This window comes from Rattus rattus, chromosome 1 (genome assembly GCF_011064425.1).
Source record: "Rattus rattus isolate New Zealand chromosome 1, Rrattus_CSIRO_v1, whole genome shotgun sequence".
NCBI classification, from domain to species: Eukaryota; Metazoa; Chordata; class Mammalia; order Rodentia; family Muridae; genus Rattus; species Rattus rattus.
Genome location: NC_046154.1, coordinates 249,234,940 through 249,252,775, shown reverse-complemented (window position 1 = coordinate 249,252,775; position 17,836 = coordinate 249,234,940). Strand labels below are relative to the sequence as shown.

The 17,836-nt window shown below is 47.9% G+C and overlaps 1 protein-coding gene across 1 annotated transcript; it reads left to right on the top strand.

The window, feature by feature from the left end:
* Positions 1–649: 649 nt before the first annotated feature.
* Znf250 (zinc finger protein 250) lies at positions 650–14,917 on the top strand. The gene is made up of 5 exons (XM_032917645.1): positions 650–734; positions 9,557–9,649; positions 9,859–9,985; positions 10,216–10,329; positions 12,957–14,917. Exons 2-5 carry the CDS (start codon positions 9,608–9,610, stop codon positions 14,276–14,278), a joined length of 1,605 nt encoding a protein of 534 aa, XP_032773536.1. The 5' UTR covers positions 650–734; positions 9,557–9,607; the 3' UTR covers positions 14,279–14,917.
* The last annotated feature ends 2,919 nt before the right edge of the window (positions 14,918–17,836 follow it).

The window sequence follows — 17,836 nt, the reverse complement described above, 5'->3', positions numbered from 1 at the left end:
GGCCAGCGAGCGCTACATAGATCGGCCTTATTCTACTTCCCCTGTGCGGGCATGTGCAGCAAACACCTAGACTGTTGTATCCCTCTAGCCTTGGAATAACTCATTTTTAAAAGACTGCTTATACCAAGTGTGGGCGAATACAAGCAGCACTGGGAATAGTCATACATCGCTAGCCTAGGGAATGTGTTGATGAAGAAACGTGAGACGGGCAGTTCCTTAAGAAGTTAAACGCATACAATACCGTAAACTAAACCCAAGCAGCCCGAGTCAGCCTGATGGGTTCTGGGACCAGTGGTCCAGGCTGCCCGACCACCAGGGAAATCGCTAGAGGGCAAGCACAGATCTTGGCGGAAGTGACCGAAGGCCCTCAGGAGAACAGAGGCTTCAGGGAGGGGGCGAGACAGGGAGGCACTCGGATTTGTAGGGACTGCGCGCGCCGGCTTCCGCTACTGCCTCAAAGAGCAGGCGCGGTCGGGGTCAGAACGCGGTCTCTCTAGGCACAGCGGAGGCCTCGGCTCTCGGTGGCCCCGGGGCGCTAGCCAGAGTTCTTTACTAGAGCAGGAGGCGGGCGGACCATCCGACTCTCGGGCGTCCTGGTCCAGGACTGGGGTTGGGGGGGTGGGGACCTGGGGGCGGGGTCCCCTGAGATTGACGACTGCGCAGACGGGGCGGGACGGCCCCTTTGTCTTAGGGAGCTGAAGCAGCCGCCACAGGGCGAGAGGTTGCGGCAGATGGTGAGTGGAGCTCTGTCGGCTGCGCGGGACCCTCTCCTTCATCCGCACCCAACCTCCGCGCCCTAGCGTATGCCAGCCCTTCCCCCGACGGATGGCTGCGACCGGGCTGCTGACCCAGGCCGCACCCTCCGATCCCTCGGACCCTCCAGGCCCCTCCCCAGAACCCCTCACGGTGTCTCCCGCTTGCTTGGTCCGAGGTTTAGATGGTTCTGGTGTGCATACGGTTTCTTACTGGTTAGTTAATTTGGTTTGGCTTGGGCTGTGAATGAGGTTTTGGCTGGTAAAATAACGTGTCCCAGACTGCTCTGGAAGTCCTGGGTTCGCACGATCCTCCCCAATAACCCGGACTACAGTCAGGGCCACCATACAGCGTTTTAAGTCACATGCACTGTCCTTAGCATCTTCAGCAGCTAAGGGCATTTCTTGTCAAACTGACCGTGCTCTGCTCTGTTCCACATAACCCAGCTTCTTGGATTTGTTTTATCTTTCTGCTGATGCTCTCTTGTTACTTTGCAACGGCCCCTTTTAATGGATGACAACAACTTCTCAAACGTGACGTTTTCTTGTTTAATTTTTCTATGTATTTATGTGCTTTGTCTGCATGTGTATCTGTATATCATGTGCATGCCTGGTACCAACGGAGGCCAGAAGAGGGCATCGGGTTCCCTGGACCTGGCTGTGAGCTGCCACGTGGGTGCTGGGAATCGAGTGTGGGTCCTGGAAGATAACATGCACTCTTAACCGCCGAGCCATCTCTCCAGCCCCCACATTTATAGCTCAGCTAAACACCTGAATCTGGATGTGCTGATGAGTGCAGTTATCCCCAGCTCTGGGGAGCAGACAAGCAGGTCCCCAGGGCTTAGCAGCTTACTTGGCGAATTCCAAGCCAATAAGAAACCATGTTGCCCCCCAAACGATGAAAGGCTTAGCAGGAATAACACCTAAGGTTGTCGTCTGGCCTCCATGTGCTTGCTGATGTGTAGGTACACATGCACACACAGAAAAGTTGTGCAATAATTTTTTAAATGTTACTCTGCCTAGCATCCTGTCAGTAAATGCACAATGACACCGGAAGCAGTTTCCTATGGATCTTTCTAGAATAATTAACTGGAGGCAAGGGCTACTACTGGTGCATGTGGACATTCTTGTTCCTAACATAAAAGGAAAGCTTCGCTACTAGCTGTTTAAAGCTGGGTGGACATCAGTTCTGTTACTTTGCACACTGGGAATTTCCTTGTCTGAGATACAGAGAAGTGGAATGGGGCTAATAGGTTAGGGCCAGTAAGCCATCTTCCCACTATCTAGGTGGCCAGTCCCTGGGGCTTTCTTGCCATGCAGATGTTTCAATTTCCATTCTCGATATTTCTGAGGTTGAGACCTCTGCATTTGTCTGTTAGCTGTTTGCATTCCCGTTCGGATTGACTAGCTTGTATTCTTTGTCTCTATGTTAAAAACACACTTCCAGGGGTTGGGGATTCGGCTCAGTGGTAGAGCGCTTGCCTAGCAAGCGCAAGACCCTGGGTTTGGTCCCCAGCTCCGAAAAAAAGAAAAGAAAAGAAAAAAAAAAAACACTTCCATATATATAATATATATTCCATTGAGAAAGTGTCTTCTTTGATTCTGTTTACTTATTTTGCAACTAGAAGGATTTTGTTGTTGGTTTTGTTTTATGCACAAAATATTTTCCATTAAAGTATTTTGACTTTTTGCTGTGTTTTAAGGGGCTTCCTTATTTCAAGATTATTTTGTAAATAATCTGACTTTTGTCAGGTACTTGTAAAGTGTCGATTCTATGTGGAATTTATTTAGATAAGGGATGAAGGTAGGATCCAGCTTCGACTCCCTCCCCCTCAGTCATACTCATTGCTAACGTTGTCCACTCTCTGTTGGATACTTTACCTCCCATTTACTGAAAGTGCACCTGTGTTACACTGACTTCTTCCCCGTGCTCCGACCTATCTGCAGAGGATTGTTGTGGTTCTCGGAGTTATCTACTTTATTGTGTGTGTGTGGCTGTTTTGCCTGTGTGCATGTCTATGTAGCACATGTGTACAGTGCCCGAGGAGGCCAGAAGAGGGTGTCAGATCCCCTAGAACTGGAATTACAGATGGTTGTGAGCCTCCATGTAGGTGCTGAGAATTGAACCCGCGGTCTCTAAAAGAACGGACATCATCTCTACCCCTATTTTGGGGGTTTCGGGTGGTTAATGTGCATAAGGGTTTTTTGTTTGACTGCTTGGTTGCTTGCTTGCTGTTTTTTCTTTTTAAAGAAATTTATTTATTTATCTTTTGTGAGTACACTGTTGCTTTCTTCAGTCAAGAACACCAGAATGATTGTGAGCCACCATGTGGTTGCTGGGACTTGAACTCAGGACCTCTGGAAGAGCAGTCAGTGCTCTAACCACTGAGCCATCTCTCCAGCCCAGTTGCTTGCTTTTTGAGACAGGGTTTCTCTGCATGGCCGTGGCTAGCCTGGAAGTAGCTCTGTAGAGCAGGCTGGCATCAAACTCACAGAGATTCACCTGTCTCTGCTTCCCGAGTGCTGGGATTAAAGGCATGTGCCACCACAGCCCAGCATACATAAGGTTTCTTACTGGTTGGTTAATTTGGTTGGACTTGAAGTATGGATGAGGTTTTGTTTGGTAAACTAACTCAGTCTTTAAAACAAAAGTAAATTTGTATGGAATATTGCAAAGTGCAAGGTAAACTGCGAAGATAGAGATTTGCCTGAATATACTGTGGGCTGTGGACGGCCAGACTGGTCAGCGATGGCCATGGGTGGACAGGCTGAGTCCCTTGCAGTTTCGGGTCATTGTCAACTGATCCATCGTTTGGCAGAATGGAGCTGTGGCTTTTAGGGTTGAGGATGCTGTCTGGTCCAGGCATGCATTGGAAATCCAGTTCCTTTCTGGTCTGTCTCTCACTCAGACTTCCCCCACAGTGTTTGCTTGATTTCCTTTGAAACATGATCCCTGTGTGACCCCAAGCTGACTTGGAACTCTTAAGATCCTCCTGCTTCAGCTCCTCGGTGATGGGATTACAGTTTTCCACCTCCAAGTTCAGCTTGTGATTCTTTGTCCTTTTTAAAAATTTTAACATCTTCTGTCTTGGCCCCACTCTGTGGTAGTTTGTTGAGGATTGTGTAAGGATTTAACTTTTATACTTAGCAAAATACTTAAGCACTTGGTTAATTATCTGTTTTTCTAGCAACTTTGAGTCTCTCCTCAAAAAACGGGACTGAGCTGTTTATCACCCCCTCCTCTTTTCCTGTGTTTTAGTTGGTTAGTTGTTGGTTGGTTGTGGTTGTTTGTTTGTTGGTTGGTTGTGGTTGGTTGGTGGTTGGTTGGTTGGTTGTTGGTTGTTGGTTGTGGTTGGTTGGTTGGTTGGTTGGTGGTTGTTTGTTGGTTGTTTGTGGTTGTTTGTTTGTTGGTTGGTTGGTGGTTGGTTGGTTGGTTGGTTTGTTGGTTGGTTGTGGTTGGTTGGTTGGTTGGTTGTGGTTGGTTGTTGGTTGGTTGGTTTTGGTGGTTGGATGGTTGGTTGTGGTTGGTGGTTGGTTGTTGTTGGTGGTTGGTTGGTTGGTTGGTTGGTTGGTTGTGGTTGGTGGTTGGTTGGTTGGATGGATGGTTGGTTGGATGGTTGGTTGGTTGGTTGTGGTTGGTTGGTTGGTTGGATGGATGGTTGGTTGATTGGTTGGTTGGTTGGTTGGTTGTGGTTGGTGGTTGGTTGGTTGGTTGTGGTTGGTTGGTTGTGGCTGGTTGGTTGGTTGTGGTTGGTGATTGGTTGGTTGGTTGGTGGTTGGTTGGTTGGTTGTGGTTGGTTGGTTGGTTGTATGGTTGGTTGGTTGGTTGGTTGGTTGGTTGGTTGGTTGGTTGGTTGGTTGGTTGGTTGGTTGGATTGGTTGATTGGTTGGTTGGTTGGATTGGTTGATTGGTTGGTTGGTTGGATTGGTTGATTGGTTGGGTGGTTGGATTGGTTGGTTGGTGGTTGGTTGGTGGTTGGTGGCTGGTTGGTTGGTGGGTGGTGGGTGGTTGGTTGGTGGGTGGTGGGTGGGTGGTGGGTGGGTGGGGGGTGGTTGAGTGGTGGGTGGTTGGGGGGTGGTTGGTTGGTTGGTGGTTGGATGGATGGTTGGTTGGTTGGGGTTTTGTTTGTTCTCTGTTTGAGACAGAACCTTACTATGTAACTTAGTGTATAGTGAAGGGGCTAGCCAGCTGGAGCATGGGAAACATGGCTCCGGCAGGCTAAAAACATTCCATCCCTAAAGCTAGCCACCAAGTCTCGTCCCTTATTTGGCCACTTCTTTCTCCTGATGATGACCACCAAGGTCCAGCTATCAAAGTCCTGCAATCAAAAGCCCCCTTTGGCTCACCTAATAGCATGCCCAGTTAAATTTAAACACCTCACTCTGATTCAGGTTTCCCATTTTACCTTTATGAACCATTTGCCTATGGGCCACGACTGTCTTCTCTCTACCCACAGGCAGTCCTTTGCCCCCCAACCCCTGAGCAAACAGCCCTCCTCCCTCTCCCTCCCCTTTCATCCTTTATCTCCTGTCTTTGTCTTTTTTTCTCCCCCACCCTCCTGTCTTTGTCTCTTATTCCCTGCCCTCTGTCCCTCTGGGGCAAATAAATCTTTGTGCTGAGAGCTTGGCCTTGGGGGTCCTGAGCCAATACTGGTCTCTTACATATGCTGCTCTAGGACTTACCTTGTAGTCTCGTGTTAGCAGTCCGCTCAGCTTCCCAAGTGCTAGATTACAGGTGAGTGCCAACATTCCTGGCTCTATCTAAGCCATCCATTCCTGCCCAGGTCCATGGGACTCTCATTAAGATGTTGGCCCTGTGGTGGGTTTCTCAGCTGGCTCCTTTCTTAGTAGCTCAGAGATGCCTCTGTGTTTGCTGAGTCTTCCTAATGAAAATAAAAATATTCAGTTAGGAGACCCTGTAGCCCGATAATCTTTCATAAAACTGTTGATTGATGGATAGGGTGGTGGTGGCACACATTTTTAATCTTTGGCACTCAGGAGGCAGAGACAGGTGGATCTCTGAGTTTGAGGACAGCCTGGCCTACACAGAGAAATCCTGTCTGGAAAAATAAAACAAAATATTGATGGATGTTGTGAATAAAGTATATGAATTAGCATTACTATGATTTGTGGTGTCTGTTCTTTCATGTCTTGGACCGAGTGTGTAGGAAAGCTATTGATTAGATGGATGGATGGATGGATTGATTAGATGGATGGATGGATGGATGGATGGATGGATAATGACCATTTGCTTAGTATTGTGTTTTGGTGGTCACAAGTAGCCTTTCATACGTGAGGAACTGTATTAAAGAGTTGCTGCACTAGCAAGGTTGAGAACCACTGCTCTAGAACAAACATGCAAGTCCCAGCAAGATCTTTAAGAATCCCAAAACGAATGATTGGCTTCTAATTTGGCTCACAAAATGAAAACATAGTAACAAACCGTCATACCCTGAAGGTCACAGAAGTTGCAACAGCCAAGAGCCAACAGTTTCTAGGTCAGCCCTAAGAGCCTGGGGACCTGTCAGAAGGCCTGAATGCAGTTCTCTGTATTCTCATCACTAGACCCCACCCGGGTGTAGTCAGGACTCTGCTGCGCTGAATGTCCGTGACTCTGTCAGGCTTCTGGGAGCCAGAGCTGCTCAGTCACTCTCTCACGTACCTGAGGATGGAATATCACCCAAGTGAATGAAGAGGTTTGTGCCGAAGGGAGACACTGAGAAGGCCTCACTGAGGGAGACTGCAGTGTGCCTGCTGCCTGCAGTAAACAATGACCAAGCGCTGACGTTATTGGATTTTGCCATGAGGAGACCAAAGGAATCCCTATCAAGGATTGCTCCGGGTCCAGTGGAGGTGACATCATCATGTGAACGCAGTGTTCTTTTAAAAAGCAGTAGGGGCAATAGGGATGAATCTGCTCCTATGGGGAGCAACTGGAAAAGGGGTGACTGAGGGACTAGATAGGCTGACCTAGCTGCTGCCAGAGGACTGGGAAAGGAGGTAGTGTATCAGGAGGTGGCAGGGCTCAGATATGGGGGCCAGAAAGCAGGAGGCTGAGCACTTTATATCTAATCATATTACATGTGGAAACAAATATTACAAAATAAGGATAGATACAAATAGTACTAAATAAGAAGCTGAATTCTAAAGCCTATCGGATTATATGATTGATTGATTGATTGATTGAGGGGTGGGATCACACATGCATGTAGAAGACAACTTGTAAGAGTTGGTTCTCGGGGCTGGAGAGATGGCTCAGTGGTTAGAGCACTGACTTCTCTTCCTAGAGGTCCTGAGTTCAAATCCCAGCAACCACATGGTGGCTCACAACCATCTGTAATGGGATCCGATGCCCTCTTCTGGTGTGTCTGAAGACAGCCACAGTGTACTTATATTAAACAAATAAATCTTTAAAAAAAAAAAAAAAGAGTTGGTTCTCTCTTTCCACCATGTGGGTCTCAGAATTGAACTCAAGTTATCCAGCTTGGTGGATAGCCCACTGAACTGTTTTGCTGGTCCTAATCTTTTGTGTTGTTGTTGTTGTTGTTGTTGTTGTGGTTGTGGTGGTGGTGGTGGTGGTCGTGGTGGTGGTGGTGGTGTGTGTGTGTCTGTGTGCACGCGCGTGCTCGCCATGCATGTGAGCATGCTTGGCACAGCGAGTGTGGAACTGGTTCCCTCCTACCATGTGGATCCTGGGAACCACACCCCAGTCATCCAACTTGACAGCAGGCACTTTTCCCCAGATCATCTTGCCAACCTGCCTGTCATCTTTTAGGTCCCCACGTCTACCCGTGCCTGACTCTGTCTGTCCTCGGTAGACCAACCCCGCGTTAGTTTAGGTATCTGGCTCCAGTGCCCATACTCATTCTTCTGGACTCTTTTCTGCACCTGTTATTCCTGTAAATTCTAAAGGAATTTTATTCAGATTCCAGTTGCATTCAAATGAAAATTGCATAAAACTACGCACATTCACCTGGGGAGGAGTGAGACGCTGGAGTAAACCTCCTTGTCGCCATGCTCCATTCTTCAGAGACTACTTAGTTTGGGTCTCCTGAAAGCAATTCGTGCAAATATACACGTCTGACATTTTATTTAAAAAGATGGGGTAACCCTGACTTCCTGTCTCCCCCGACACACACCGGCAGGTCCTGATACCATGATACTCACCTCTTTCTCTTCCCTTTTCTCTCCCCCCTGAGACAAGGTCTCCCTATGTTGTTCAATCTGGCCTCTTCTGCCTCCACCTTCTGAACAGCTAGAATCTGCCTCCACCTTCTGAACAGCTAGAATTACAAGGGAGAGGAACCGTGCTTCCCTCCCATTTCATTGTCAAAGAGCTAGATGCCCGGAAAGATGTATCATAGTCCTGCTCCTCGATTTTTCTTCTGGTCCCATCTGCCATCAGCTTGGCCCTGTCTCACTATTGTAGATTGTTCCCCCAACACTTCAGAAGACTGAACCCATCCACTCCAGGGCCAGCCCTGTCAGGAGAGCTCTCAGAATCCCCTCTTCCCCAGCCATTTAGTTGTGCTAAATACCTGTTTATCCGGTATGTTGTCCAGCACCCACCAACCACCGAGTATTTGAGACAAGACATCTTTCGGGTCTCAGACTCTATGTTACTCAGGTCACCCACGGTAACCACTGCCCAGGATTGTGTAGCCAATACAGAGGTTGAGCCCTTGTCAGTGAGCAAGAGGTTACCTAAGTCTGACTAAAGAACTGAGCCCGGGTTTCCCACAGAAGTGTAGGCCTTGAGTAGGCATCCTCTTCCCACTCTGGACGGAGTACTTCTTTGGGAGGCAGCTTGGCTCAATGCCTACAGCCCCACGTGAGCCGTGTGAATGCCTTCAGTGTAGAACCTGTGGGCCCTGGAGAGCTAGTGTCCTTGTGAGTGAGGTCTGGGCGAGCCAGAGCCTTCACAGGCTCCCCAACATACGTGTGGTCGGTCAGCCAACAGTAAGGACCCCGAGAGTCCAGGGAGTAATGAATCGGAACTTTAAGCCCTTGGGAAACAACGAACATGGGTACCCTGCTTAGAAATCCTTATCATTTAAAAAAAATTATTTCTTTTCACGTGTATGTTCTTATGTGAGTTCATGTGTACTACCCATGTGTAAGGGCCCATAGAAGACGAAGAAAGCATTAGATCCCCTAGACCTGGAGTTGGACACAAACCTGGGTCCTTAACAAGAGTAACAAGTGCTCTTAACGCTGAGTCAGGAGCTACCTCTCTAGGCTACTTTTTTTTTTTAAGATTTTATTTATTTTATTCATAAGAATACACTGTAGCTGTCTTAGACATACCAGAAGAGGGCATCGGCTCCTATTAGAGATGGTTGTGAGCCATCACCATGTGGTTGCTGGGAATTGAACTCAGATCCTCTGGAAGAGCAGCCAGTGCTCTTAACCTCTGAGCCATCTCTCCAGCCCCCTACATATCTTTTAAAAGCAAAACAAAATAGGGTATGAAGCTCTGCCTGGCCTAGAACTCACCATGTGGACCAGTCTGACCTCGAACTCTTAAAGATATAATAGCCTCTGGTTCTCCTTCCCATTTTTAAGTGGGATTTCCTGACTAAGCCTACTAGATGGGTCAGGCCCAGGAACCATATGTTTGCTCAGAACTCTGTACTAGAGAACACCAGTGAGAGCAGGGGAGACAGGATAAAGCAGGGCTGTGGTAGCTTCAGCTCCTTGGATCTCACCTCGGCGGGCCTTACACTGACTGTTTATGACAAAGGACCATTGGGAGGTCAGGATCTGTTGGACCAGACTCTCATGTGTTCTCTCTTCCTTCTCAGCCCCACGGGATCTCCTGATTTCTGTTGTCCTCACAGTCCTAAGAAACCAAGATGGCAGCAGCTGGACTCCTGCCACTGCCAGCAGCACCCCAGGTGAGTGGTTCCAAAAGCTTATTCAGTGTCTTAACCAAAGCTCCTATAGTCCTCCTATGGCCAAGCAGTCTGAATAGCAGACCGGACTCTCCTGAACTCTATCACTTCTGCCCATCGAGTTCACATGACTCTAAGGGGGCCTCACCAATCTCCCACATCACATGTACTGCCTGTCAGATGTACAGTCACTCAAAATCCTGTCATTCCAGGCCAAGGTGACCTTTGAGGATGTGGCTGTTCTGCTCTCTCAGGAAGAGTGGGCCCGCCTGGGCCCTGCTCAGCGGGGCCTCTACCGGAACGTCATGATGGAGACCTACGGGAATGTAGTCTCACTGGGTATGGCCCCATCTGTGTATCTTTGTGTGCTGGAGTCACGTGGGGAGTTCCCAGGGGAGGCAGCTGCTGGGAGGAGGGTGGCGTGGGCCAGACTGATCCTGAGGCTTGCTTTAACCGGTCCGTTCAACTCCAGCGCAATTGTTCATTTTGACATGCATGCATGTAGCATGGGTTGAGGGAATATCTTAGTAAATACCATGTAACACAAGGGCTTCCCTCCTCGTGACTAGGACTTCCGGGATCTAAGCCTGTTGTGATATCCCAGCTGGAGCGAGGAGAAGATCCGTGGGTCCTGGATGGACAGGAAACTGAGCTGAGCCAGGGCCTAGGAAGTGATCACTCAGGTGAGTAAGGAGAACTGGTCCCGTTTTCACTGAAGGTGTAACTAAGTCAGACTGAGCCACCGATGGAAAAGCTTCCATTGGTCAGGGGAGGGTCAGTCATTCTTCCTTTGACAGAAAGTCACAGACCAGGGGGTATAGGTCTGTGCAAGTCTGAGCCATAGCCCACAGGAGGACATGTAGGGAGGTGGACAGACAGGATGGTAAACCTTGGTACAAAGAAGAAACGACAGGGTAGCTGAGCTGTGTAGAGGCCTGGGATTTTGTCGCTGCTCAGAAAGACCATAGGTGGCTACCCAGGTATTAGCAGGAGATTTGGGTTCTGATGGTTACTTGGTGGTTTAGAAAGCAACAAGGCATCTCAGTATAGAAGGGAAGTTTCTCAACCTGACACTCAGGGTAAAGGGATGAGAGTTCATCTCAGAAAAGAATTCACTTCCCCTAAGCCACAAGATACTGTACTGAGGCTCCAGGCATGAAAGGAAGCAAAGTTTTATATATATATGAATTAGAAGGGAAAGTATTATTTGAGCTTTATGCGATCTTTAACTTAGGAAAAAAAGAGATTGGTAATTATATGTGAATTTAGCAATAGCTAATAAAAATAATTTGTATTATCATCATCAATAAGCAAAGGCATAAATCTTAAAGTTGCAACATTTATAATAGCATTAGAAAGTTACTTGGGATATGGAGAGATGGCTTAGTGGTGAAGAGCTCTGGTGCTCTTCCAGAGGTCCTGAGTTCAATTCCCAGCACCCACATGACAGCTCACAAGCTTCTGTAACTCCAGTTTCAGGGGAACTCGTGCCCTCCTACTGGCTTCCACAAGCACCAGGCACACAAGTGGTACACAGACATACATGCAGACAGAGAACCATCATACGCATAAAGTAAATAAAACTTTTTTTTTTAAAGATTTATTTATTTATTGTGTATAAGTACATTGTAGCTGTCTTCAGACACACCAGAAGAGGGCATCAGATCTTATTACAGATGGTTGTGAGCCACCATGTGGTTGCTGGGATTTGAACTCAGGACCTCTGGAAGAGTAGTCAGTGCTCTTAACCACTGAGCCATCTCTCCAGCCCATAAATAAAACTTTTAAAAAAGGTACTTAAGTCCAAAAAGTTGTCCTGTGACACACATACACACACTTTAATTTAAAAGGTAAGAATTTCCTTCTTACGTCTTCTCTGCTGTGGGGCTTCCTGTCCAAGGATATCAATCAAGTATGATAACTCATTCAGGGGCATCCACAGCTAAGACCCTGGAAACAGCAGGTAGGCCGGCATCCTGAGCCTGGCCACTAGGTCGTAGGTGGCTACACAATGCACTGGTAGAGTGGGCCACTATCCTCTGCAACAGGACAGTGTAATGGAAACCTGAAGGGACCTGCTAGGCCTTGTGTTTGAAGGACCTCTCCACGCCATGGCCCAGTGTAGCCATCTCCCCGTGAGCCTTGATGTGAAGATAACTTTAAACTCGAGATATGAAACATGGCTATTCCCAGTGCCCACATACACACACGGTCTGCCTTAGAGCCTTCCTCCCTGTTTACACTGCCACCCTCCCAGCTCATCTCCAACCTAAACTCGGCCCTAGGTTCCCATGATCTGTCTCTTTAAGTATCCACCCTACCACCTGCTACACAGCGCATTCTCCACACTGAATTGTCTTCCACAGAGGTGACCGTCAGCACTGCACAATAGAGGAAGCCATTGGTCCCAGGTCCCCTGGCCCGCTCAAAGTTTCAGGCTTCCCCTGCCAGCCCCAGGTCCTGCTTCGCTGCTCATGTGCTGAGACCTGCCGCTGATGGAAACCCATCACGATGACTGCAGGGGACAGGAGGATGTGCTCCCACTGTTGTGTGCCTTCCATTCTGCACAGGGCAGACAGGCTGATACCTTCCCCTTCCTCCCACCAATGGTTTTGATCTGTAGAAAGATGTTCCCTTTGGCTCTCACATGGGAGACTGCAGCAAAGCCAGCTTTAGTATTGCACTGGGCAGTTTTGTGCAGTGTTAACCTTTTGTTGTTTTTATTTTGATTTGGGCTGTTGGGGGTTTTGTTTTATGTTTTGATTTAGGGTTTTTTTTCTTTTTCCTTTTTTTAAATTTTAAAAATTTTATTTTGTTTTTTAGTTTTTAAAGATTTATTCAATTATTATATATAAGTACACTGTAGCTGTCTTCAGATACACCAGAAGAAGGCATCGGATCTCTTTACAGATGGTTGTGAGCCATCATGTGGTTGCTGGGAATTGAACTCAGGACCTCTGGAAGAGCAGTCGGGTGCTCTTAACCGCTGAGCCATCTCTCCAGCCCTTAGTTTTCAGAGATAGGGTTTCTCTGTGTAGCCTTGGATGTCCTAGAACTCACCCAATACACCAGGCTGGCCTTGAACTCAGAGATCCACCTGCCTTGTGCCTCCCGAGTGCTGGGATTAAAGGTGTGTGCCACCACCACCCAATTGGGTTATTGTTTTATAAAGCAGCCCTTGTAGGTAGCCTAGACTGGCACTGAATTCACAGTCCTCTCGCCTCAGCCTCTCAAGTGCCGGAATTATCAGCATAGACCACCCACCATCGCAACCAGTGTTAACCTTTTCATGTTGTTTTCGGTGCTTCAGAATGCAAAGCCAAGGAAGAGAACCAAAACACAGACTCGAATGCGCAACCCTTAATCTCAGACGAAGCGTCAGCCATGTTGGCGGAAACACCATTGAGGAAAGTTGATGAACATTACAAAACAGAACCGAACTTCTGTCCGAGTCCAAAGCCTGTGGGCCCCCAGAATGCCCACGTGTTGAACCCCAGTGTACCAGTTGCTCGGCCCCAGATGGCTCCCAGTGGAGAGAGACCCTATATATGCATTGAGTGTGGAAAGTGCTTTGGTCGGAGCTCTCACCTCCTTCAGCATCAGCGAATACACACTGGCGAGAAGCCCTATGTGTGCCACGTATGCGGCAAGGCCTTCAGCCAGAGTTCTGTCCTTAGTAAGCACAGGCGGATCCACACGGGCGAAAAGCCCTATGAGTGTAATGAATGTGGGAAAGCTTTTCGAGTGAGCTCTGACCTTGCCCAGCACCACAAGATACACACGGGAGAAAAGCCCCACGAGTGTCTGGAATGTGGGAAGGCGTTCACCCAGCTCTCCCACCTCATCCAGCACCAGCGGATCCACACCGGGGAGAGGCCCTATGTGTGTCCCTTGTGTGGGAAAGCCTTCAACCATAGCACCGTCCTGCGGAGCCACCAGCGGGTGCACACTGGGGAGAAGCCCCATGGGTGCAGCGAGTGCGGGAAGACGTTCAGTGTGAAGAGGACGCTGCTGCAGCACCAGCGGGTCCACACTGGGGAGAAGCCCTACACGTGCAGCGAGTGCGGGAAGGCCTTCAGCGACCGCTCCGTGCTCATCCAGCATCACAACGTACACACCGGGGAGAAGCCGTACGAGTGCAGCGAGTGCGGCAAGACCTTCAGCCACCGCTCCACCCTGATGAACCACGAGCGGATTCACACCCAGGAGAAGCCCTACGCGTGCTACGAGTGCGGGAAGGCCTTTGTCCAGCACTCGCACCTCATCCAGCACCAGAGAGTCCACACTGGAGAGAAACCCTACGTGTGTGGCGAATGCGGGCACGCTTTCAGTGCACGCAGGTCCCTGATCCAGCACGAGAGAATCCACACAGGTGAGAAACCCTTTCAGTGCACAGAGTGTGGCAAAGCTTTCAGCCTGAAAGCAACTCTCATCGTGCACCTGAGGACCCACACGGGCGAGAAACCCTATGAGTGCAATAGCTGTGGCAAAGCCTTCAGCCAGTACTCGGTGCTCATCCAGCACCAGAGGATCCACACGGGAGAGAAACCCTACGAGTGTGGTGAGTGCGGTCGTGCCTTCAATCAGCACGGGCACCTGATCCAGCATCAGAAAGTGCACAAGAAGCTGTGATCCATGGCTGTCAGAAGCCCACACTTAGACCATGCACAAGACCTACACAACCTTCCTCCAGGGAGGAATTCTGTTACATCCACAGACCCTTCCCTTGGTGACTCTGTTACAGTCTCATGTCCCTCCTGGGGAAAAAGTCAGCAAATGTTAACTTTATTTTCCTCAACATCTTGATGTTAAATCAGAGAGTAATCCTACAATTGTAGATACTGCTGAAGACGGCCATAATTCTACCTTTGTCTGTTTGACATGAATTAGTTTATTGAAGCAACTGAAAAGCTATATATATGGTGTAGGTACTATTCACATTTCAAGTTCCTTTTCTTACATAGCTTCATGACGTTCTAAATGTATCTGATCATTCTAATATTGTGCTTAAATTTAGAACGTTGGACCATTTTTGGTATCCTTTTAAAACACTTAAGTGCTATGTTGATAAAGTGATATCAAAAACAAGCAAACAAACAAACAAAAAAAGGTCTTGGGCCAGAGAGATGGCTCTGTGGAAGAGCCTGATGACCTGAGTTTGCTTTCTAGAATCCATACAGTGGAGAGAGAGAACTAACTAACTCGCAGAGTTGTCCTCTGGCTTCCATGTGAATTCCAAACACACACAAATAAAACCTATATTTTAAAATATTCTTACCAAATATTCTGAAACCGCAGTTCTAAGTTTTGGAAATACATGTTTTGTTTTTTTTTTTTTTTTTTTTTTTAATTTAGCAATTAGATTTACTTGTTAAATTCCCAGTCCACAATACATCCACACAACAAACTCACTGTTTGATTTGAACGCCCACCTAGACAAGACAAAATGGACCCAGTCCACCTTCTGGATCATCCTGCTCTGTGGTTCCATCTTGATTCTTTGTTTTGTAAAAATAACTATTTTCTGTATATGAGTACACTGTGTAGCTGTCTTCAGACACTCCAGAAGAGAGCATCAGATCCCACTACAGATGGTTGTGAGCCACCATGTGGTCCCTGGGATTTGAACTCAGGACCTCTGGAAGAGCAGTCAGTGCTCTTAACCACTGAGCCATCTCTCCAGCCACATACATGTTTTGTATTTTAAAAGAAGGAAAGATAGGTACATTTGAATTTATGTATAAAAAAAAAAAAAAAAAAAAAAAAAAAAAAAAACAACTTTTGGCACCCGTTTTAGGGTTTCTATTGCCCTGATAAAACACTGAGGCCTTTATAGAAGAAAGGGGTTTTTCACTTCGATCATTGAAGGAAGTCAAGGAAGGGACTCACCCACAGGCCATGGAGTGACTGCGTACTGGCTTGCTCCTCATAGCTTGCTCAGTCTGCTTTCTTATACAAGTTCAGTTACTGCCGTTCCCATGGTACCAGCATCTCTAAAATGCTGGGGCCTCCACTCACACTGGGCTGCACTTTCACAGTAGTCCTTAGTCCCAGCACTAGGGAGGTGGATCTCAGAGTTAAAGGCCAGCCTGGTCTACAGAGTGAGCTCCAGGACAGCCAGGGCCACACAGAGAAACCAGCTCAAAAAGAAAGAAGATACTGGACCACCCCGACAGTCTTTCATCCTTATTTCCCAGTCCCCACGATACTTCAGTAAGCTCTGAATACCGAATGGACTTTCTAGCCCAAAATCCTGCCACCAACCTCCCCCACAAAATGGCCAACAATATTGGTACCAATTTCTCTTAGGGTAGCCAGTGCTATAACAGCACCATGAACAGAAGCAACTTGAGAAGAAAGGTTTAAATAGCTTCCATTACCCCATCACAGTCAATCACCTAAGGAAGTCAGGGCAGGGACACGTGCCATGAAGAAGCGATGCCTACTGGTTTGCTCAACTTTCCTTTTACAACCCATGACCACCTGCTCAGGGGTGGCACTGCCTGCTATGAGCTGGGTCCTCCCATATTATTAATCAAGAGAACACCCCACAGACTTGCCCAGTCTCACAGAGGCATTCTTTCAATTTAGAGCCCCTTACCAAATTGAGGGGGGATTAAAGGTAGTGCCATAATTTTACTCGTCAGATAGACTGCCTTAGACCTCTAGTGAAAATTTGACTCATGAGCTGGCAAGGTGGTTCAGTGGGTAAAAGTGCTTGTCACCAAGTCTGACAACCTGAGTTCAATCCCCAGAGCCCACACAGCAGACAAGGAGAACAACTCCATCTTGTCCTCTGAGTTCCACACCCTAAATAAATGTCAACGTCAACTCAAAAGTTTAAGGGCTGGTAATATAAATCCTTTGGTGGAGTGCATGAAGCAAGGGGTTGATGCCCAGAGCTACATAACCACAAGTTGTGCAGGCCTGTAATATCTGTACTTGAGAGGTAGAGGCAGGAGGATCAGGGGCAAGGCTATCCTTGACCTATGTCAAGTTCAAGACCTCACCTCGAAAATACCTTTACACAGCTATCTCCCTCAAAACCTTCTTTTGTGACCCACAGCTCTCTTTGAAAAGGGAGAGGACAGATGCTCCCTCCAAATGTGAAGACACCTTCACATTTAAGGTGTCTTCGGGACATCCAAACACTTTTTTTTTTTTTTTTTTTTTTTTTTCCGGAGCTGGGGACCGAACCCAGGGCCTTGTGCTTCCTAGGCAAGCGCTCTACCACTGAGCTAAATCCCAACCCCCAAACACTTTAATGTAGTGAGAGCTGCCTGCATGTACACCTACATACCAGAAGAGGGCATCAGATCCCTCTAGAGCCACCTCACAAGCCCCAGCCCAGCATCTAAATTTCCTTAAACTTAGTTCTTTGGATGCTCTAATGCTGACGCCTCAGCTGACTGACTCCGTACCACATGACCTCTGATCCACCTATCAGGAAAACAGTAAGCTGTGTCAGGAGAGGTCTCTGACAGTCTTACTGACAGGACTCTGGGAAGCAAGCATCATAGTAATATGGAGACTGCTTCAGGAAGTATGGAGTTTTTGTTGTGAACAGAGCCCTCAAAATCAAGGCTGTGCTCAGAGGACTGGTGACTCACAGTAGTTTTTAAGCCACAAACACTGCTGAACAAAGCCTTCCCTGGAGTAGGGGCTAAGCATCAGTCCATTCGGCAGTGAGCCTTGGTCCCCACTCAGCCCATACAAAATGGGCCTGTAATTGATCTAGAAGTCACACCCCCCCAACCCCCACCAGCAGGGTTTGTCGGTCTACCTGAGTGCTGGGGTTAAAGGCATGCACCACCACTGCCCCCTGAAAAGAAGTTTGTCTGCCCTTCTAGACAAATCTCTTATTCTCTATTTCTTGACCAATGGCTCCACCCAAGCAGCCACACCTAGTGCTTCCCCAATACCCTCCCCTCCCATAAACGCCTATCATCTATGGTGAGCTGTGAATAAGAAGCCAGGATAGTGGCCTGCCTAGAGCCAGTGGCTCAGCAGTAGGTGGAATTCATACACAGAGAAAAAGGACTACACTCCATGACAGAGACAGGGTACACAGCAGCAGAAGCAATTTTGGAGCACAACCCAATCGTCCTGAGCTAGTCTCTCCAGAAGAACCACCCCACAAGGAATACAGATGCATGCTACTCAAGAACTCAAGGCCAGGGGAAGGGCCTT

Excerpts from the sequence above, each read along its gene's own strand:
- Znf250 (XM_032917645.1), top strand. The coding sequence starts at position 9,608 with ATGGCAGCAGCTGGACTCCTGCCACTGCCAGCAGCACCCCAG. Across the intron at positions 9,650-9,858 it reads CACTGCCAGCAGCACCCCAG|GCCAAGGTGACCTTTGAGGA; the intron begins GTGAGTGGTTCC and ends CTGTCATTCCAG. Across the intron at positions 9,986-10,215 it reads CGGGAATGTAGTCTCACTGG|GACTTCCGGGATCTAAGCCT; the intron begins GTATGGCCCCAT and ends CCTCGTGACTAG.